General features: G+C 40.4%; 1 protein-coding gene across 6 annotated transcripts in view; it reads left to right on the forward strand.

Annotated features, from left to right (window-relative positions):
* The first annotated feature begins 254 nt into the window (after nt 1–254).
* The window catches only part of mpdz (multiple PDZ domain crumbs cell polarity complex component), a 49,604-nt gene continuing 27,346 nt past the window's right edge, over nt 255–22,512 (forward strand). For 4 of the 6 annotated variants that reach the window (XM_028606176.1, XM_028606180.1, XM_028606179.1 and 1 more), the window contains exons 1-19: nt 255–451; nt 3,191–3,276; nt 4,945–5,111; nt 8,614–8,775; nt 9,156–9,295; nt 9,843–10,056; nt 11,359–11,481; nt 11,766–11,963; nt 12,566–12,668; nt 13,133–13,221; nt 13,820–14,054; nt 16,395–16,484; nt 16,816–16,895; nt 17,098–17,244; nt 18,145–18,315; nt 19,013–19,198; nt 19,519–19,728; nt 20,831–20,989; nt 21,308–21,460. In XM_028606176.1, coding sequence (XP_028461977.1) covers nt 3,261–3,276; nt 4,945–5,111; nt 8,614–8,775; nt 9,156–9,295; nt 9,843–10,056; nt 11,359–11,481; nt 11,766–11,963; nt 12,566–12,668; nt 13,133–13,221; nt 13,820–14,054; nt 16,395–16,484; nt 16,816–16,895; nt 17,098–17,244; nt 18,145–18,315; nt 19,013–19,198; nt 19,519–19,728; nt 20,831–20,989; nt 21,308–21,460 — 2,643 coding nt within the window. In that variant the 5' untranslated portion in view covers nt 255–451; nt 3,191–3,260. The remainder of the gene's footprint in view (nt 452–3,190; nt 3,277–4,944; nt 5,112–8,613; nt 8,776–9,155; nt 9,296–9,842; nt 10,057–11,358; nt 11,482–11,765; nt 11,964–12,565; nt 12,669–13,132; nt 13,222–13,819; nt 14,055–16,394; nt 16,485–16,815; nt 16,896–17,097; nt 17,245–18,144; nt 18,316–19,012; nt 19,199–19,518; nt 19,729–20,830; nt 20,990–21,307; nt 21,461–22,512) is intronic. The other 2 variants (XM_028606177.1, XM_028606182.1) reach the window with 2 other exon arrangements.

Raw genomic sequence — 22,512 nt, forward strand, 5'->3', positions numbered from 1 at the left:
TGCTGACTACAGCATTTCATCTACAGACACACTAAACTAGGGGCCCTGGGTGTCTGGGACAGTTACCCAGTTGGTAAACCATCAGTCTTAGTGAGTATTAGTGATAGTATAAAAGTTAGAGGTAGCCTACATGTCTTAGTTTTCTCCTTCAATGTATCAAGTGGACCTCTAATTCTAGAGATTTTATTTAATTTTTTATATATTTGACAACAGCCCTGACCCTGGAGCTGGGAGTCAGGCCTGACGTCTCAGGCCTAGGTGGAAGGGCAACCAGCAAGCGGCGCTTCAGCCCCAGCTCAGCTCTCGGTGCCGCTGTCGCTGAAAATGTCCATAGAGGATCGAGTTACACTACGCCCCATCTTTAAGCCCCAGTCAGTGCGCCGTTAGCCGCAGGACAACAGAGGATAGGATAGGATACTGGCCGCCGGGAAAGCAAAGGCTCCACACCCATGTAAGTGATTATTTTTGACAGGTTTCGTCTGAGGACTTATTACTGAAGATTTGGGAAAATATTACCAACTTTCGCTTTTGCGAGACGTGCCTTTGTTAGCTACATTGTCGCTAATGAGAGGAAAATATCTGAGACGCCTGTTGTCGCGGTGGGTCACTCAGCAAGAAAGGCGGGATTTAAATTGCTTTTAGTGTCTCTTTTCAAGTATAAAGTATTATCTTTGTACTGTAAGTAGCCCCCGGGTGGCGTTTTCTGACCCAAACTAGCGACACTATCTAACTTCTTTACAGTCTCTCTTTCGGAAGCCTGTTGCTTTCTTGCTCCATGGATGAGATGGTGGAGGAGGAGGAGGAGTTGAGAAAAGCGGATTGTCCCAAGTGCCTTGGCGACTTTATTCAAAATACTAGCAAACCTGACTGGATTTACAAACAATACGCATACTTCTATTGTAGCAAACGCTTTAATAAGATAAGAAAGTGTTAAATGGGGACGTACTCGACCGACATTTGCCAATTATTTTGGCGAAGAACTGCACGATGAAACGACAACCCGTTATCATTAGCTATTTGTGGTCACGGCAAAGCTCACACATGACTTCAACTGTTATTTTCGGAGGTAAATGCCACCTTAAAGCTCCCGTGTTTTGGGTTGAAGTCCACTGTGTCACAGTAGCTAATGAATTCCTTAAGCCTCCTGTGAATCATTCCAAGCAACTGGATGTGCTACTTAAATAGTGAATCACTTCTGCTCTTGCTTAAGAATATGTAAGAATATGAACCATAATACATGCTTTACATTTAAACGGGCACTCTGCTATACGTCCCTGAAAGCAACACGAAGGCTATATTATTTATGTTAATATAGCCATATTATTGTAATAGCATCAGATTTTTTTTTTTTTGTATTACACCACTACTGGGCAGCCTACAGAGACAAACCAACTGCTAAAGCCCAAGGCCATATTGGAATATAATATACATATGTATTTGTTAAGTCTTATTCTTAGTCTAGTATTAGTTTGTGTAGGCTATATTCTTCTCTGGAACTGGGTGCCACTAAGTCATTTTAATCATTGTTTGAGGGGTCATACAGGATCAGTAGCAATAATAAAGTAGTAAAGATAATCAGATTTATGCTGCACTAATATATTTTCCTGCAGCAATGTATTATGTAGCCTATACTAGTACAGATAACACCAATCAAAACTAAAATAAACCCAATAATATACAAGTCTAAGATGAAGAAAACGGCCACATACAGTATTTAGGAAGCTCAGTCAGGTGGCAAGTTATTAGCATTTGATAACTCAAATGATATGGACATAAACAAACCAGTGCTGTGGTGATCCTGTTGCCACATGTACTGTAGCTATTCTAAGCGTCTGTGTAGGGCTTTTAACGGTCTTACCAATCTCCTTTAATCGTGTAATGTCTCCCTGTGTCATGCCATGCTTCCAAAGTCAAGTGTGATATTCCTAAGATGGGAGTTGACAGCCATGACACCATTGATAACAGCATTAGTCAAATCTAAAACACATAACTACCTATTTATGTTATTTCAAGCATGTGACATATACATGTATGTAATTTAATGGCAACATGTTTATGTTTTACTGGAGTCAAATTCCTTGTTTGTTTGCGCAAACCTGGCCAATTAAGCTGATTCTGATGTAGTCTACTTACTGTCAATCATATAAATCAGATGTATAAAGAGCTATGGTGGGCTGGGAAAGAATGACCTTCAATATACCTTAATATATATTTTCATCCAAAGAAGCACAACAAATAACAGTATATGCAACCTTTGATTTGAAGAAAAAAAGCAAAAATCTACATTACAACTGGCTAGTGAAATTATGACTTAGAGCTGCAACGATTCAAGGATTAGTCAATCGACAAAATGAATCTGCAACTATCTAACTGAGGATTTTTTCTTTTCTTTGTCATATGTGATAGTAAACTGAATTTCTTTGGGTTTTGGACTGTTAAATAAAATATTGCAATAGATCACCTTGGGCTGTGAAAAATTCTGATGGCCATTTTCACTATTTTCTGACATTTTAAATACAACAATTAGTAGATTAATTGAGAAAATAATTTGCAGATTAATATATGATAAAAATAATTGTTGTAGCCCTATTATGATGCAAGCAGGGTCTTACACTAGTTTTAAAATAACTGATAAGACTGTTTACCTGAATATGATTATTAATCATCAGAATGTTGTTTCAGGAAGAAATATGGCTATATTTATCTGATAGGATTAAAATGGATAATCATATTTAATGCGGGCTGCAGACATGTCTGGCCTATTACAAAACTACTGCCAAAGTGCTCTGAATGAAGTCCCAGGAATCTGAATTGCCAGGTGTTAATCCATCAATCAGAGCATTAGTCAAATATAAGGGAACTAACAACCTACAGTGGATGTGTGCTCAGACAGACACGCAGCACCATTGCGCTGGGGACTCAGTAAATAGCCTACAGTTCTTCAGTACAATGGTTACTCTGTGATGTTAAGCATGTGAAGCATTCTTAAGAGATAAATATGGCCCGACGGAATTGAAATATATCCATTTTCTCTTTCATGTTGACCTTTCGAATAGAGAAGAATGAGCCTTTCCAAGCTCTTATTTCCTGTTTGCATCCAGTGTGCTGTGGAAGTTAAAAAATATCAGCTGATATTCAGTTCTCTGATTGTTGAGAAAAATACATAACACCAATGTGTTGTTCTTTGCAGCCCTTGAAAAAGGAAAGAGTTTGAAATTGCTGTTAATGGGGAGAAATCACATTCACATGGAGTTCTAAAAATGATAGAAACAATGGGTAAGTCATCTTTTATTTTTATTTTATTGTTTTATGGCAGCCAGAGACACCTAATTGAGTCAGTGTGTTATTTATTATGATTACATATATACATGTTAGGGAAATGATAGTTACTTGTGCATATGGCTACAGTATGTATTCATTGTATCTATCAAATGTTATTTTCTCTCGTTCCTCTATCGCTAATTTAGCAGGCCCAAGCTTTAATGTCTCTAATAGTTAACATTCAATTCTATCATGATAAGACAAAACATGAAATATTGTCTCCATCTCCATCCAATCTCCATATCTAAAATGAGCGTTTTTTGCAGAGGGGTTCGGTCTAGTCAGTTGGGTGTCCGTCTTTGCTGGCTCTGCAGCCGTATTTGGCTCCTGCCGTGAGTTTTTCTCAACCAGTGTAAGAGGCACTGGATTCAGTTCAAGGCGTGTGGGCTGCCAATGTTGTCATATCTGAAAATGTTGCCATATACTTGATTGTTTGTTTGTCCCCATAGAGGTTTATTTGTCCAACTGTCAAGAACGGAGCCAAATTGGGGCTGCCAGCTTCTTTCTTTAAAGCCGCAATCTGTGGTCACTGTCAAGACTGGCATGTTGACCATGTACTTATGTACTATCAACCGCGTCTTGGTAGCATGAGAATTGAGGCTTAAATCATTTCAATTTATGTTTTACCTCATACTTAGAGAAACTGTATTCATATTGTATTTATTTTTTGAATGGATCAAACTAGGCCTGCAATTTTGACAATTTTAATAGTATCATCCTGATGCTATGCTCCAGAGCCCATCTTTTGGAACACACCCAAATGCAAACAGAGCGACGCACACGTACATGCCACACTCTGGTGGGTTATGCTCACTGAGGCAGGGCCAATGAAAATGATCCAGTTACCTGCACAGGACCAGTGGCGAACAGAAAAGAACCTGCTGAGACCCCAATGTCATTGGCTTGTTTACAACCTCTGTTCCAACAACAAAGCTTGTAAGTGCAAAATGTGCTTTTGGACATTGTGCACGCCCTATTAGGTGTTAGTCACAGTTGGTGAGCTTCGGAAATTGCTTCATTTTTGTCCAGATGACGTTGGGCCGGCCCATCCTTACTAACAAGCCACTCTGGAGTTTGACTGTGGAGCTTATGCAGGGTCCAGCAAGCAAACTGTGGAGGGCCTGGTTCCTTTATCCCACCTGATACCCATTCAATGCTCCTGCGCCACCCACCATTAGCCCTAAAGGCAAAAAAGGAACCATTGCAATTTTGAAAACATACAGAGCATGTTTTCTTTCCTCTAATACAAAACCTGATGCTACGTGATTTCAATATATTGTTAGGTCTGTTGAGAACCAGTCAGCGTAAGGCTATGAGATGTGTGGCTCTCTCCAACATTCCTCAATGCTTATTTACATGCCATTGTAGACATAAAGAAATAAGTTAAAGGCAGTCTGGAATACTGTATATTTAACAGGAAGCGTATTATTAAAAGTAAAATGAAATAAGGATACTCAAATGAAAAAATTAAGCCATGTCTAAACACCCTTCCCTGTCTCACTATCCCTGCCCATGCACTGATAAAGCCTCTGTCCTCATCACCTTTCTCCACCTCTATCTCTCCCACGCCTGCTCTCCTTCACTCTGGCCAACGCTGTCACTGAAATATGCGGCGGCTTGCAGATACGCAGCGTGCCTTGCAGGCTGTGGAGCGTCTCCAGGCCAAGCTGAAGGAGCGGGGGGAGGTGCCCACTGAAGAGAAGCTCAGCCTGCTCAAATCAGTGCTCCAGAGCCCCCTCTTCCACCAGATCCTCGCCTTGCAGAAGTCTGTCCAGCATGTCAGAGATCAGGTAAACTCAAAATTATTTCATGGTGTCCACTTTTTGTCCCTGTACCTTGTAGGCCCAGGTATCCATAATAATGCAATACACATAACTACAGTATAGGACGTTTTTATCTATTAAAAGTTGTTTTTATTTACATGTAAACAATGCAGTATTGATTATTGTAAGCCTACCTGGGCCTGCGAGACTGTAAACATGTTAGATTAGAATGACAATGCTGAATACAAACGAGTGATGCTTGGTTCCCAGGCTGTGAAAGCTCCATGGAAGGGCATCAAAAGGTTATGGTTATTTAGAGCTCTGCATTATTAGTGTATGACTATAAAATGCCAAAATGCCAGATGGCAGCGCCACACTTTGTTAGCACAGAAGTAATATAAACAGAAGTAGTCATTAAGTGGGGTGGTGGGGGCTACTCCCATGGCTTAGTTATGGTGACATTTTGATGTTAATACATTAACCCTTGTGTTGTCCTTCGGGTCACCAGGACCCGTCCAGTTTATTTGACGTTTTGTATTGGCCTGGCGTTGAGCTTCGGGGTCCCCCCCCCACCTTCCCCTCCTCCCCCCGGTGACCCTCGTATACTACGTGATGTCATTTCACATGAACCCCGAAGCTCAACGCCAGGCCAATACAAAACGTCAAATAAACGTATAGTTAACCCTTCTGTTGTCCTTTGGGTCATGGTGACCCAAAGGACAACAAGGGCTATCTAGCCTTTAGGCCCAAGCATTATTCCAACCACAATGCATTTTCCTAGGTTACAATGGATTCGGAAGAATAGGTTCACTTTTTTCATCTTAATAATGAATGCCAGGCCACGTACATTGAAAGAGTTCCCATCCTGAAGCAAAATCAATGTAGGTGATGGGGGACAAAAACCTTGGTCGTCTTGTGCACAAATGCATTCTACAATTCAGCTGAAGCAAATATGGGGGGTGGCAGTTGTTCAGTCTGTAGGGAGTTGGGTTGGGAACCGGAGGCTCGCTGGTTCAAGTCCCCATACGGACCAAAGTATCGTGGTGGAGTGGTAGCTGGAGAGGTGCCAGTTCACCTTCTAGGCACTGCCAAGGTGCCCTTGAGCAAGGCACCGGACCCCCAATTGCTTGGAGCACCTTTCCATTAGTGCATGTATAGGTACTGAGCATGTTTGTGTAATTCAGACATGTGTGTAATAACAACAGAGTGAAAACATTGGAATTTCCCCTTGCGGCATTAATAAAGTATACATTATTATTATGAGGCTGCCAAATTAGTTGTTGGTCTTTCAAAGTCTTGCCTTTTAGTTTTTTTTCACGAACAGTTAACTGTGGAGGAACAGATAACACATTATCAGACACAAGATCCCCACAAACTAAAGTGACTGTGACCTTGGGAGGATATCCACTTAATCAGACTAACTCAGACAGTTAAAGCCTTATATTAACTTTAGAATGGAGTTTTGCACAGAAAGAGGACTGTGGAATCACATTAGGAAGGCTCTTAACAGCTGCTAAGGACAAGAGAAACAACTGCAGCGGCTACAATGTTTTTGATATACATATGGGCATGTAAGTACTGGTTTAAGACTGACATGAAGTCTTATGTCAATGGTTACATGTTAAACATAACATCACCAAGAAGAAGGTCAAATTGAAACTCCTTCGTTACCCGTATCACACATTAAGGTTAGAATATTTTCCATATCCATATTCCCCACAATTGCTACTGCCTTTATCTTTCCTGTTTCCTGGGCGACCTAACTGATTCTGTTTTTGGATCACACACTCCCCCACCCCTTTAAATCCCCATCCCCAATAGTGTTGCTGCTATGGCCAAATTGCTGTCAGGGTTCACAAGAGCCAGACATAATATGGGTACATGAGCAGAGATAGTTGGTCTAAGTCAGGAACTCTTTTTCAAGCTGATTCTCTCCATTGAGAATAGAACATTTGAGTGGAAGGAAAGAGCTCTTAAGTCGCTGTGGAAAGGGGCCAGGGTAAGCATTTGAGAAATAGAGATGAAAATATGTGAGCTATGCAGTGGGAGGCAGGGATGCTAGAGTTTTTTTTACTTTTTACCCCTTGTGGAATTTAGATTATAAAAGCCCTGCTGGCATTTTTGTGTGCAGGAGAGTTTGCTTATTTCAAAAGAGCTACATTCCTACTGCGTGTGTTCATGTATGTGTTTGTTTTACTGAGCAAAATTTATCAAGCAGCCATTCATCATAAATTCCCCTCTGGATCTTGAAATGGATCCATTCTACGTTGTAAACACTGTAAAGAGACGTATATCAGAAACTGCAACAAGTCGTAGTTATGTTTTTATAGAGCTTCCAAACAACTGCCTTTGTTTGTCCCGCTTAAGCAGAATCAATTTGGAGAGAGGGTGTGTTTTGTGTTTTTTTTTTGTGAGACAAGAGCCAGACACATAAACACACACACTGTCCATCTTTTGGCTCTGCTAGTTAGGCCTTGCTCAGGCCATGTCGCTATAGCGACAAGGCCCTACTCGCCAATGAGAATGAGGCCGCCGTGTGAAGTGGGGCAGAAATAATTTCTTAAATGTGCAAGAACCAAACTGGAACTTTAATCCTCTTAGCCAGGCCCCAGCTAACAAAGCTCATGCATGAGGACAGCAACTTAGCAGCATGCTATGCTAAGTTAGCCCGGCCCATAGGGTTTTGTTTGCAGTGTGCAGCACTGTCCGATTGAGTTTTGTTTCTCAAGACTAATCTGGGACTATATTTATTAAAGGAGGCATCATTTACAGTACACATTTCCTAAACTGAAAGTTGTGCAGTCAACTTTCAAGTTCAAGTTCAGGTTCACAAGGCCATCTTTAGCAATGCCATATGCCGAATGGAGTGTTTATGAAAATACTGCTGTGTATTATGCCCATCCTTTTGAATCCAATTCAGATGGTCATAAACATTATGCCCTTTGGCTAATGAAATTGGAAAAACACCATTTTATGTAGTTGTCTCATTCATGTAATTCATCTGTCACACAAGTAAAGTCATTGCACTAATTAAAACCCAAGCATATTAAGGCATCCAGATGGCCAGTGATGCTTCCCCCCCCACCATGATAGAAATATTGTATTTGGAGCATAGTCATTGTTAGAACATCAGCTAAGAGCCATTATACCCTGAAGGATTAGGCTGCCATAGATCCAGCTAATCATGGTGGGATAACAAACTGTCTGGCATCCCAATGGTTTCAGACTTTGGGGTTTTGGTGTCTAAAATTAAACTTGCTTAATGTTTACGTTCACAGTAGGAATGAGTCATGTTTCTTGTTTGAACTTTTAATTGTCTTTGGTTGGATTGTCGCTAGTAACTACTGCAGGATCATGTTGCAGAAAGTCAAATCTGTTATCTAGCTGCAAACTGGAAACCTATCAGACAATATCACATTTACAGTAAATTTAGGTATTTAGTTGAAAATGCATATCAGATTAATTCTTCAGTGTAACATCTGTGGTTTTCCACATCACTCACTCCATGTGTATTTCTTTATTTTTCCAGGGGAGTGTCCCAGCGTCACGTGGGAGTGACCTTAGCGATCACGTAGCAGAAGTCAAGCCCAATGGCGGCCATGTTTCCTACTCAGACATATCAGCTTCTACACTCATCAATGGCAAGACAGCATCTGGAGAATTTGAACACCTTATTCACACCATGGCACAGGTATAGACAACTGTAAAGCCAAATCAATCATTGTACTGTGTGTACACTACTTTTGAGTTTAATGTCAGTGTAATAACTTAAGCTTATATGTGACATTCTGCTGTTGGCCTGTCTGATTTATCACCACATTATTTTATGTTTTGGTCATTTTAACACAAGCACAAAAATCAGCACCTCATCTGTAAACAGGTAGATTACCTTGATTATGTCTTTCATAACTCCAACCAAATACCCAAAGACAATCAAAGACGAGAGCTACAGGCTGCTCACTGCGTTCTTTTCTCTTGAGACACTTCAAATAGACTTCTAAAGATTGCCTGCAGCTTTGATGCTATAGTGAATCAGCCTTGAGCCAAATTGCATATGTGTGTATAACCCAGGGGCGCTACGTGACACATGTGGACCTGCAGAAGCCAGAGTCAGGAGGTCTTGGCTTCAGCGTGGTGGGCCTAAAGACCGAGAACCGTGGAGAGCTCGGCATCTTCATCCAGGAAATTCAACCAGGAAGTGTGGCTGACTGGTATGTAAGAATCAGCATGGCATGCAATGACTGATAAAACATATCTTTGAACGAAGTCCACTTTCCAGAAAGTGTTTCAATATTTGGTGAAGAATGAAGGAGTTAGAGAAGTCCTTTTCAGACAGTCACGGACGTTCAGGGAGATTTTGTGGAATCTTACAAATTGGGCCTTTTAGAAATAAGTTTTTACAACTGGTTTCAAATATTTTTTTTGCCTAGACTGTGGCTTTAGATGTTTTCTTCAAATTAAAACTATACATTTAGTGCCTTCATACAAAACAAAAACAGGAACTAAATGTGTACAATTATTACCTGTCAATTTCTGTCAGAGAGACATTTGACATAAATTGTAAGAACAAATGACACAGTAACACTGTCAGTGAGTAGACAGTGAATATCCTATATCTGAAATGAGGAAACAGATGAAGAATAATTACTTGATCAGAGGCAGATTTAGTTCAAATATCAGAGGCTCTGACACCATTTACTGCATTATTTCCCCCTCTCTCCCTCTCACTATGACACTCCATGCTTCTTTCCCCTACAGTGATGGGAAGCTCAAAGAAGCTGACCAGATCTTAGCCATCAATGGCCAGCTCCTGGACCAGACAGTGACCCACCAGCAGGCTATAGGCATCCTGCAGAGTGCTTCAGAGAGGGTGCAGCTCACGGTGGCTCGAGGACCAATACCTCAACTGACCAGTCCCGCGGTGTCCCGCACGCCCTCTGCTGCCAGTACACTGTCAGCCAACTCCAGCGCGGTATAGATACATTCTCATTCATGTCACACATGAAAACTTAAAGGGGAACTATGCAGTTTTTTTTTTTTTTTTTTTTTAGCTTAATTCACCTTAACTGAACGGCTTCGGAGTCATTCGGTTATTTGACTTTTTTCGGGTTGAATGGTGGTCGTCTCGCTCCCCCCTAGCGCCTGTGAGCAGAAAAAACACCCTTGCAACTTTCGGCCGGCTAGCCGCCGGCCACAGTGTCAGGAAATATCGCGTGATATCAGGTCTCGCGATGTAACGAATTGCTTCACGGCACTGCACACATAAACGCTGCTACTTTCTTCACTGTCTATGACCGCTACACACCCCCATCCAGGAACCAGCTAGCTATAAGAACAAGGTAGTGATGGAGTTTTTCACATTATCATCATGGCTGAGCCGGCAAAAAAGAAGCAGAAAGCTAGGAAAGCATTGTCTGAGGAACAGAGAAAGAGGAAACGGCAGGCTGACCTAGCGAGGAGTCAGACACGAGTAAATATCGGACCTGCGTTTTCAGAATGGCGAGAACTGAGACAAACACAGGCCTGCAAATCCGATGCTGCACTTGTAAGTATCTTTGATCAGAAACTTTATCTGCCACAGAGTTTCTTGTCAGCTTGATGTTGGCAAACAGCGTTTGACGGCTTTCTGAGGCCATTGTAGGAAAAAAGAATAATGTTACGGACCCGGGAGAGAAGGGTAATATTTCGAGAAAAACCTCAGTGGACATGGCTCCATGCGTTCGCCGGCTTCATTGAAAACAAATGCACATGACCAGAGGGAGAAGATGGGAGGGGGGAGAGTTACCAACGAGTTTTTACAACATCGTTGCCAAATATCTATTCTAAAGCTTTAGGTGGAGCTCTATAGAGAAACCTGCGAGCAAAAAGCGAAATTGCCAAAACTGCATAGCACCCCTTTAAACTTGCACGCCCACTTGCTAATTTTGGAACAAGTATTGTGCAAACTGATCTGACATGATACAAAAACCTACACACACGCTTGCCTTGACATAAGAGTGTAACACACATGCAACACAGTTACACACTGACATGTATACACAATTGAGTCAACATCAATCCAACATGGCAGTAAAATGTGACAACGGCAGACACAATTTCTTATAGGAAAAAATAAAACTTTGCTACAACTACTGATTAAAAGTTATTCTTATATGACAATGGAGAACACTATATTTTCGGTGAAAACACCAATGTTTATGGTTGATTAAAGAAAGTTTTTTGTTCAAAAGTACATTTAGTAGCTTTATTGTTTCTTGTCTTTTACAATGCCTAGTGGCAGCACGTGGAAACAATTGAGCTGGTCAACGACGGCACCGGTCTTGGCTTCGGTATTGTGGGAGGAAAGACCACTGGGGTTATCGTCAAAACCATCCTTCCTGGAGGCATAGCTGATCAGGTGATTGCAATAATGCATCCCTACTTTATTTGGGAATTTGCTTTAGCATTGTTAATAGTTGTTTATACAGTGTTTACCATGAAAAGGCAATTTGTTTGTATTTTATGACACTTTCAATGTTCTAAAGAGATGGCTCTTTTCAGTTAGGTATAATGAGAATTGCAAGCAAGCACATAATTAACTGTCACTCTTGTCTTTTGTTTGGTACCGATAGTGTCATTATGGGTTTGAATTCTACTGAAGCTACACAGACTTAGTCAGAAAACCTACTTTTTCTACCTCAGGATGGCCGCCTGCGCAGTGGGGACCACATCCTGAGAATCGGAGACACTGACCTGTACGGCATGGGCAGCGAACAGGTAGCCCAGGTGCTCAGGCAGTGTGGCAACACGGTGAAGCTGGTGGTTACCAGGGGTCCTGTGGAGGAGAATCCCTCCGTCTCTGCTGTCATGCCTGTGGTGCTCCCCACTGTCAATGAACAGGTAAGAGGGGCTGTTTCACTCAGAAATGTGATACACATTCTTACAATATGAAAATGTGTCACATTCAAATGGATTTCATTATTTGGAGTGTCAGTATAGCAAAGCAGTTTCTCTATAATAATTGATTGAGATGATGATTGATGACCATACACGGCACACTCTTAAGAGTCGTACACTTATATCAGAAACACTTCAGACTTAAAGTTCAGGTCTTTAATCTCCAGTTTTATCAGTTCTAACTCTTTAAATAAACACAATTTATAGAAAAGAGCAGGTTACATTTCCTGTGACTCACTTTTTAGAGAGCAAATGTTCCTTAACTACTCTCAGAAACAGCACTTAAAACAGCAATTTCATGACTATTATCAACACTCATTCGTATTTAAACATGAATGAAATGCAGTGACTCACTATGTGACATCATATCCTTTTGAATGCAAACATTAGCTGTGTTTTTATAGCTACGAGGTATTTTGGTGCCCATGTGGTTCAGTCGGATGACTGAAGTGCCATGACTTGCTTTTCTGCTGTTGTCAAATGAATCATCTTATACTTTTATTTTGTTATCAGTGGATGTTGACCTGCCATTCATCTTTTCACAGGGCTATGAGGAAGAAGAGGATGAAGCATTTGATGTGAGCCTTACCAAGAACACGCAGGGACTGGGCATTACTATTGCTGGCTATGTTGGAGATAAAAATGCAGGTGAGAAATGGCAGAATAGATGACCATTTAATTTAAAGTGTCATATTGATGCTTAATTACTTCCGTGCTTCCCTAAATGCACATTTAATCTGCAGTGATTAATATTTTTCTATCGTATGAACAATAAATTAAATGTGTAATGTGAAAGGGGTTGCTCATATTGATTACCGGTATTAACATCCAACTCTACAGAGTGTTTTAGCATCTTTTAGCTTATTGTTTTGGATGTACTGTATGTTAGACTTACAGTCGTAATATTGAATGGCCTTGGCATAAAAGTCTTTATTTTTCAAGGCTAGCATAAGTGCATCTTGTTCGTGACTTATACAATATTGAAACATGCTCACTAAACCTGACTTTTAACATCAAACTAAAACATCTGTTTGCTTTTCTCCTTGGGTCCTATTTAATGTCACGATTCATGGCTGTTCCTCATCTCTTACATTTTTTGTACTTGTCCTCAGAGCCCTCTGGCATTTTTGTTAAGAGCATAACAAAAGGCAGCGCCGTAGATCAAGATGGCCGAATTCTCGTTGGAGACCAGATAATAGCTGTAAGTAGCCCAATTATGCTCTTTGTAGCTATTACTATTTTCTCTGTCTTCAGTGGCATGATGTAAAATATGCAGTGCATGTTTAATATAATCTAATATAGTGATCACATTTAGTCAATGCAAGGCCATTTTGAGATAATGAATAATTCACAATGAACTGATAGTTCATAAAGTGTTTTTTTTCTTTAGCACACTGAGCAATTAAGTTAATGTTGCCTTGTGTTTTATACAGTTCTTACAAAATCATTTGTTCTGGTGTATTGGTGTGAATGTGTGCTTGATTAAGTTTTTGTTCTTAACGCATAAATGGTGACATGTTTTGGGGCCCAACTTAAAAACTTAGTAAAACACTTAATTGTCTGATTTTTTTCAACTTGAAATGATCCAAATAAATAAAGTGAATGGCTATAAATAGATGGGAATAGTTATGTGCAACACTCTCTATGTCTGCTGGTATTTATAACCACTGTAATTCATGTTTCAATCTCACCTCTATCAAACAATAATGTAGATGGCAATTTAGCACACTCACAATGTCAGCACAAGCTGTTCTGGCCCTCGTCTAATCAATGGGCTCACAAATGATGGCCCTCTGCAGGTTGACGGTGTAAACATCCAGGGATACACCAATCAGCAGGCAGTGGAAGTGCTCAGACACACGAGCCAGACAGTCCACCTTAAGCTGATCCGGCGGGACTTCAGGCCTGATGAGATCCCCCTTGCTGTGGCCCCTGGTGTCAGCGCCTTGTCCCCTTGCACCGCCATCCCCACCACCACCGCTGTCATGATGGAGCTGGAGCTAGAGAGAAAGAAGGCTGAGGAGGCTGCTGAAGGTACGAAGGATGAAGCGTGGGAAATTTAATGAGGATAGACAAAAACACATTCCTTATCACCCTGTCAAAAAAATGTGTCATTTGATGTGTAAATGTGGCGCAGAGAGAAGCTATCACGATGTAGTAATGAGTGACTCCAAATGGAAATTTCTGTCACTTTTATCAATATAGTTAAAATACAGAACCAGGACTTTCTCCAGCCGCAAATAAAAACACTTACATGAGTTATACTCCAATAATACAGTCCAAATTGATGTCAACATTGTGATTTATTATAGAATGAGAATGGTGGCCCTCTATTTAATATGTAGCAGGTGTCTTTATTCTGCTACTTAAGGATTTATTTGTTAATAGTTTGAGTATATTATACACCATTTAACACTTTGCTTAATGCTGAAAAATTAATTACATTTTCCTCTCAGAGGGTTCCTCCTAATACCAGCAATAAAATGAGTACGCCCACGTTACTGGCCATTTTCACCTAAAAAGAGAGAAATGCACATTAATAATCACTGACAGAGGCCAATAGGACACAGCTATTTTCTCAGACATGAAAAACACATGGAAAAGACATGTAAACACTTCTGTCAAGTCCTACCCTTCTCATTCATTACTGTATTGCACTGGCAGAATAATGCACTGCATGGACTGACCCAACAACCACAATTCTAAAGCAATAACCCACAACCCTTCCTACCATGTTGTTTAGACCCTAATATATCCAGTAATGAATCAGCATATGACGCCCAACATCATCTAAGACAGAGATCTTCAACAGGGGGTCCGGGAACCCTAGGGGGTCCTCAGAGTCATTGCAGGGGGGCCTCCAAATTATCTTAAAAAAAAATTGAAATGCCTTAACATAATTCCAACATATTATTAGCAAATATAAATTCCCACTGATGATAGGCTTACTGGTCTATAGGTAAGGTAGTCACTAAGATATCAGCTCACAGATATAGTTAATCCTAGATTCACTGTGCCACATGTGTAACATTAAAATATGATTTATAAAATCATGCCAACAATTAATATTTTAATAGCTTATGCAAAAAGGGTATGTAAGAAGGAAGTTATTGTAGGCACAGTTTAATATGCAACTTAATTTGATACAATATGTAGTAGGGGGTCCCTGCTACATCTCACTTTCAGTTAAGGGGTCTTTGGCTTAAAAAACGTTGAAGAACCCTGATCTAAGACATTGACAGTTGGGTTACAGCTGAGGTCTGTATGTGTGTGCAAGTACCTATAATAATTTTGTAATTACTTTTTGCATTTTTAAAATGTTAACATCAAAACAAGATAGACAGAGAGTAAACAGAAAGATTCTTGTCCCCAGCTGTTCCGACAGGACCTCCAGGCTAATACAGAAGCAAGAGAAGCAACTTGCAAAAGTTGTCAATAGTGATAGATGGAGCTTGAAAGTGATTCGATCTGGCAACAGGAAGTTCTAGCCCAAAACACCTGCAGGAAAACTAGCAGCAGGCAGTCAACAGACAGGCTCTTGGCTGCTTTGCAACCTGTTAGAAAAAATAGAGTTTGCACAGTATTTACAGATAATAAAAAAGGACTACATCAGTGCATCCCCATATTATATGAGGTTATGTCCCTAGAGCTCCCTTGATAAAAACACGCGTTTGCAGAGTAAGAATATATTTTAGCTAACTTACTGGGCATGAGCTCATAGGTCTGATTTACAGAGTTGTAATAGGCCATTAAAAGGTTGGGATTAACAAAAGAAAATTAACAACTCACTTAAATTGTTGTCAAGTCAGTGTTAAGGTTGTCAAGCTCCTTTTCACATAGTAGACTAGCTAGTATTAATTTATGTTAGCACTTAAAAGGTGCTGATGTACAGCGTAGACCCATGGCTTGCCTGTGCGCATGGGTAGTAATTTCATGGGTGACTTCAGTGCCCTGTGGAACTCCAAAGACATAAACAGTGGTATTAAGTCGTAAAAAAGTACCAGGGTCATTAAACAGATATTTGAAGTCCTGGAATGTTTAAGTCTGTCATTATGGATAACATCATCAAGGGTATGTATATCCGTTTTCGGGCTAATAAAGAAATGAGATAGGTGGGTCCTTCTTCTAAAGTAAGCGTCATTATTAAAGAGTAGGAAATGCTCAAACTATTTTTGAAGAGTGAAGTAGTAGTGTGTCAAATAAAAAAGACACTATTTCAAATAAATTCAGCATTGGTATAGGTTTGTGTTTTTTTGTCTGTTGGTGTGCTGTTAGTGGAAAGTAAATGACTTTTTCCAGTGGCTGTGTGCCTACACTGTCATGTGTCTGTGCCGCTGCCTGCTTTGGTCTGTCTCACTCTTCATTGTGTGTTAGCAGTCACCACAGATGAAAAGCCACTCCAGACAAAGAGTGGAGGATCTGATGTCAGCCCAGCAACGGATCAGCTAACAAAAGACACACATGGTACGAGGCTGGGATTCTTCTCTAAGTGCACCAGCAGAGATAATGGCCACACATCTGACAGATAAGGGGTTATTGTTGTCAGTAACACACTGACTAGCGACACACACGCTGAGGAAATACTGAGATGGGTGTTGGGTAGTTTTTTTAATAAGCAAAGATAAAGATATATATATATTTTTTTTAAGAGGGTCTTATCTCTGATCTTAAAGAAAACATTAGTACTTTGCAAATAGTTAGAAACGTATGTTGCATTCCTGGCTGTGAATGATTTATAACAATTTTCCTTAAATGTTTTCTTGTATATTAATATTGTTGTATTGTGTTTATCAAGGGATAAAGCTAACACCCGTTGAAGAGGAAGATCTAATGAAGAAGTGGCTCGAGATTCTGGGTCCAAGTAATGAAGTTGTAGTAAGTTTCTTTCATGCATCAAATTGTATTTACCAGAACTTTCTTCCTGCTTGAATTGACTTATAATGGTAAATAACTCAAAACTGGTACCTTAAAAGGAAGAATGACCTTAGTTGGCAAACACAAGGGACTGAGTCACTAATAGATTTAAAGTGAATTACTACCATGCTAACTGAGATGTGATTTCTTGTTTCCGTAACAGGTGGCTCAGGTGGAGAAGTTTAGTGAGAACAGCGGCCTGGGCATCAGTTTAGAAGCCAACAGTGGGCATCATTACATCCGCTCTGTCCTACCTGAGGGACCCGTAGGTCGCTGTGGCAAGCTGTTCAGTGGAGATGAACTGCTTGAGGTGTGTGGGCTGTTAATATTTGCAGAGGCTTAACGGTAACACTTTACTTGATGGTATCGACATAATCGTGACATGACACTGTCATAACTATGACATGATGACAATGTCATGAACGTGTCATAAACATTATAAACAAGTCAAACGTTTATGACTTCTGTCATTAAGTGTCATTCGGTTTTTGTCATGACAAGTTGGCCATTGTTTGGGTTGTCTTGATTATGTCAACTTGACATTAATCAAAGTGACATTACCAGAAGTTGTCTTGGTCATTACATTTGTTTGGGATGTCTTTGTAATGACAACTTGACATTAACCAGAATGACATTACCAGAAGATGTCTTTGTCATGACAACTTGACATAATGTCATCCTGTTTAATGTTAAGTTGTCTAAATAAGGACACTCCAAAGAAATTGAATGTCAACTTGTCGTGACAAAAACTGAATGACACTTAATGACAGAAGTCAAACGTTTATGACTTGTTTGTAACGTTTGACACGTTCATGACAGTGTCAAGTCATAGTTATGACAGTGTCATGTCACGATTATGTCGATACCTTCAAGTAAAGTGTTACCGGCTTAACTACCTACATGTATTTAAAGCTAGTTTGTTTATGGAGCAGTAATGAACAAGTTATTTTGATATACAGTATACTGTATACACATACCAGAGCTAAAAGGTGGCCAGAGACATGAGTCCACTTGAATGCTAATGTTGCTCTGTGTCTGCTGGATGTGTGAATAGGAAACTGTTTCCACATGTTTGCCACAACAAGTTGAAATTTGTTCTGCTGCCCTCAAATCACCCAACAAAAGAAAACACAATCAAATAATGCTGCTTTAAATCTTAGCTACTGCATTTAGTTTTGAATGAAGCTAATGCTGACCTCTCTTTTCTTAGGTCAATGGTATATCCCTGATTGGTGAAACCCACAAGGAAGTAGTCAGGATCTTGAAGGAGCTTCCACTCTGTGTATACATGACATGCTGTAGGCCCGCCCCTTACCTGCAGACTGTTATGGATGCTGTCCAACCAGAATCAGAGACTTTGTCCAAAACGTCTATATTAAAGGTACTGTGTGAACCATCACAAATTTACTCATATGTATTGTTTTTAAAATGTACATTTTTCAACTTTCATAACTCCTCGATATTTGTCAAGTATTGTTATGTTTAGGAGTAAAAAAACGTGTACAAAGTGATGGAATCTTTGCTTGCTCAAGGCTAAAAACACGCAGCTTTTTGAAGCGGCCGATGCATATACGAGATGGAAACTCCCTGCATCACCTCGACATGCAGCAATGCATCATGAAAAATATTCCCCTCCCTCTGCATATGAGCAAGGAGATATGATTGGAGAGAAATACTCCTAAAGTTCTCCTCCTCCTTTAACCCATCAACTGTTATTAGTTTAGCTCAAGCTGCCAATTGCTCCATTGGCTTCCCACATTGTCAACCATGACAGATTAAGACTAAGCAATAAGCAGGGGAGGCTGAAAGTTTATTAAGACCAATTCTAGTAATACCTCAGCAGCAGCCAACAACAACAACATTTGTTAGAGATATGAGACATCAAAAGCAGCTTCCCTTTGGGGAAGGGCTTTTCATCTCTTCAGCTTTATCTGTGATAATGTACTAAGGCCCTAGCATCCCAAAGATATTTCCCTTTTATCTGCTGCCAGAAACAGGACTAGAGGGTAGCAGCCTATGGGGTTGGGAGTAAAAGTGAGGAAGCTGTTACATAGAGATTTGGGGCTTTTCCTCTGCAGAAACAAATAGACCTTAGCAGCGTTCTGGTTGCTGAAGACTCAGAGGTGAATGCAGCAGCAGCGGCAGAGGATAATGTGACACAGGAGGCGATAGGATCTCCTTTGGCTATGTGGGAGTTGGAGATCCAGAATATCGAGCTTGAAAAGGCCAAAGGGGGATTAGGATTCAGCATTCTGGACTACCAGGTGGGAAATCTTCCTGGGACTTATAGGTTTTTATCAAAAAAATTGGGTTATTGTTATTATTTTAGACCATATTTGTACTTTTATAGATGTTGTATTTTTCTATCATATATGTGTGGAGCAGTAGGATGAAATGTTTGATAGTCTTTTTTTCATCCACATTGAATTGCTTCATACAAGTATTTCCACTGGAAAAAAGGACACAATGCACAATGCTAACGAAATACATTAATTTTCCTGTGATTTCCATGTAAGTTTAAGGCTGTGATAGTTTACCTGTTGACCTCTTGTCACTGAACTTTTCTGGGCTGGCTCCGCCACAGGACCCACTGGACCCCGCCAAGACGGTGATCGTGATTCGCTCTCTGGTTCCTTGCGGTGTGGCCGAGCAGGATGGCAGACTGTTGCCAGGAGACCGACTCATGTATGTTAACACCACCAACTTGGAGAACGCCAGTCTGGAGGATGCTGTCCTGGCCCTGAAGGGAGCCGGACTTGGAAAGGTCCAGATAGGAGTTGCTAAACCACTGCCTGTAAGCATTAGAATTAGTATTGTTTCGTTTTTCTTTGCTTTAAACATGTCTGAAAATTGAAGGTAAAATATGACTTGTGTGTCGGGGGATAAAGGGACAAGTGTATCCATATCTGTTGGGGTTAGAGTTTTTAAACATATTGCTTTTTGTCAAATTTGTTCAGCATGTCAGGGGATTTATCACTGCGTGTGTGTGTGAGGTTGTGAGTCCGGTTGTCTTTATATCATATATCTTTGTATCCATTCATGAGGGTTCAGCTTACAAGGGCTTGAATATTTCATGCAGGAAATAGAGAGGAAGTTGGCCGCAAGGTTTAGCATTCCACCCACTGTTTCATTCAGAGGAGGCAACCAGCTTAAAATGGCCTGCGCCCTTTGTGTCATGTATTATGTTATTGAATTTTCCAAAAGCACAGACCGTCTTGTACATTTAAACACATAGAGGCACCTGTCAAAATATTGGGTCCGTCCAACGGCATGTTCGTCGTACCAGGCAACCGTACTCTTTGTACGGGATGGTTCTCTCTGCGAAACCACTTGCATTCTTTCTGCCTCAGTGCTGCATTTCTCTTGTATTGAATCTGCCGTTAGATTACACAGTGAGACCTCTGAGTGGCCAAGGTTAGCTGGATTACAGAGCTGTAGGAAGCCTTTGTGGAGTTGTCCAACTCTCCTGCAAGACGTGGAATGTACTTCTGTGGGGTATTTTGTTGTATTGCCTCTCAAAATTGAGTCTGACAAGTGTAATCCTCCAGTATGCCTTCGTGGTTTTCTTCTATCTGTCTAGGCTGCATGCAACAACAAAATATCAATATCAAGAGCTATTACGAAAGAATACATCTGAAATGTTCTTGAGCTTTTCTGTTCAAATAATTCAAAGAGAGTCATGAATGTGCAGTTTTGAGCAATTTCTCTGCTTGAACGCTTGTGCACCAAGATCAATATTTAACTCTTTAATTAGCATTGGAAAAATCTTAACTTCTAACATCTTTTTTGATTCCATACTAATTTATTTGTACTTGATTTGGTCACATAAAAAAAAAAATAATCAAATCAAATTACATGAAACTGGAGACACTGAAAGAATTTCTCCACTTTCCTAGGGAATATGTGGATATTCCCACTCTCCACACCCATATGGTGAGCAGGAAATTACTTCATCATCCATCATCCATTCATTTGACTTCAACAATATTTTGGTTGAAGAAGGAGAGGAAGAAGGACTGACTGAGGGCATCGTTTACCGAGCAGAGCCTGCATTGGTTAGTTAGCTTTTGGGAAAAACTGATAAATTAATCAGAACATCCTGAAAAATGGAAAACAAATTGTACTAAACATGTGATATTTGCTTCAGCCTAATGTTTTACCAAGAGAGGTGTGTTTGTTTGTAATAGTGCATACAGTTAGCCTATATAATGTATTATTCTGACAAATAGATGCCATTAATTAAGGGATACATATATGTTGTCTCAACAGTATTTTTTTTGTAGTTCAATGTGATTGGATAGTTCACCAAATTGATTATTACTAAAGGCCAGTTTTGTGTCAGTTGGTTACACTTCTTCCATTCCTTATCACAGATCGACACCAGCGAAGCAGACCTGTCTGATGAAAAGGTGTTAGATCACACTTACTCTGGGATGGAGGACGACACTTTCCAGGCGTCCATGATTGCTCTTCATGGTAGCAGCTGTAGCGCAGACCTGGATTACCTGCACGCATCTACGCCCAAGGTAAGCGTCCATTAGACAGCACGACCGAGGAAATCCACTACTGAAACCAAAAGCACAACTTGAAATTATTCCCTTATTTCATTAGATGTTACTGCAATAGTAGTCTATATCCACGACGCTCCACTTCCGCGGTTGCTACGTTGCCGCCGGAAATTCCGCTGGATTTCACTCTCTTCGGCTGGATGCCTGTTACCTCACGCTTTCTTTGTGTTGGAATTTTAAACTCTGGTTGATTTAGGACTATGGTTAACTGCTCCTCAGATCTCTGAAGGGTAAATCCAGACAGCTAGCTAGACTATCTGTCCAATCTGAGTTTTCTCTTGCACGACTAAAACAACCTTTGAACGTACACGTTCTGCCCGGTGCCCATGACAATTGTGATTGGTTTAAAGAAATGCCAATAAACCAGAGCACATTTTTCTGGAATGCTGTGTGGACTAGCCAGACCCCCCTCGGCAGCATATGGAGGAAGGTCTGGCAGACTACTGCAATAGTTACGGTCCTTTGTTACAATGAGCTATGCAGCATGTAGTCATTATTCTTGGTTTGTTTTTTTTTTGCTATGAAGAGCCAAAATATCATGAGAGATGTTTTATTGTTTTGTTTGTTAAGGCAGTAACAACATTATTGACTTTTTTTGTTATGTGAGGGCTGTAGCTGTGGCTGCTCCTGTTGCTCTGGGTGCACAAGAGCAGCAAGTCCCCAAATGGATATTCAATTATAAGGAAAATAAACAAAGAAGAGCAAGGGGTACACAAACTGTTTCCCCAAAGGTCACAGCTGAACTTATTTGTAGGCCTTCCACAGAAATGTACCCTATAACAGGGGAGCCTAGAGGGACAGCTATGGGCCAGGACAACATGGGGAATTTTATATTACTGGGGGATTTCACAAAACAGATTTCAAATGTTTGTATGAGGTCAGACAGCTCAGTCTTCTTGTGATGATGAAATGTTTTTTTCCCTAAAGTTTGAGAGAGAGGCAACAAGTCTGTTGATAAAGCTCAGATCTTCTTCAGTAACAGTAAATGGTGGACCAGCTTTTTTCACACT

This window comes from Perca flavescens, chromosome 19 (assembly GCF_004354835.1).
Source record: "Perca flavescens isolate YP-PL-M2 chromosome 19, PFLA_1.0, whole genome shotgun sequence".
NCBI lineage: Eukaryota > Metazoa > Chordata > Actinopteri > Perciformes > Percidae > Perca > Perca flavescens.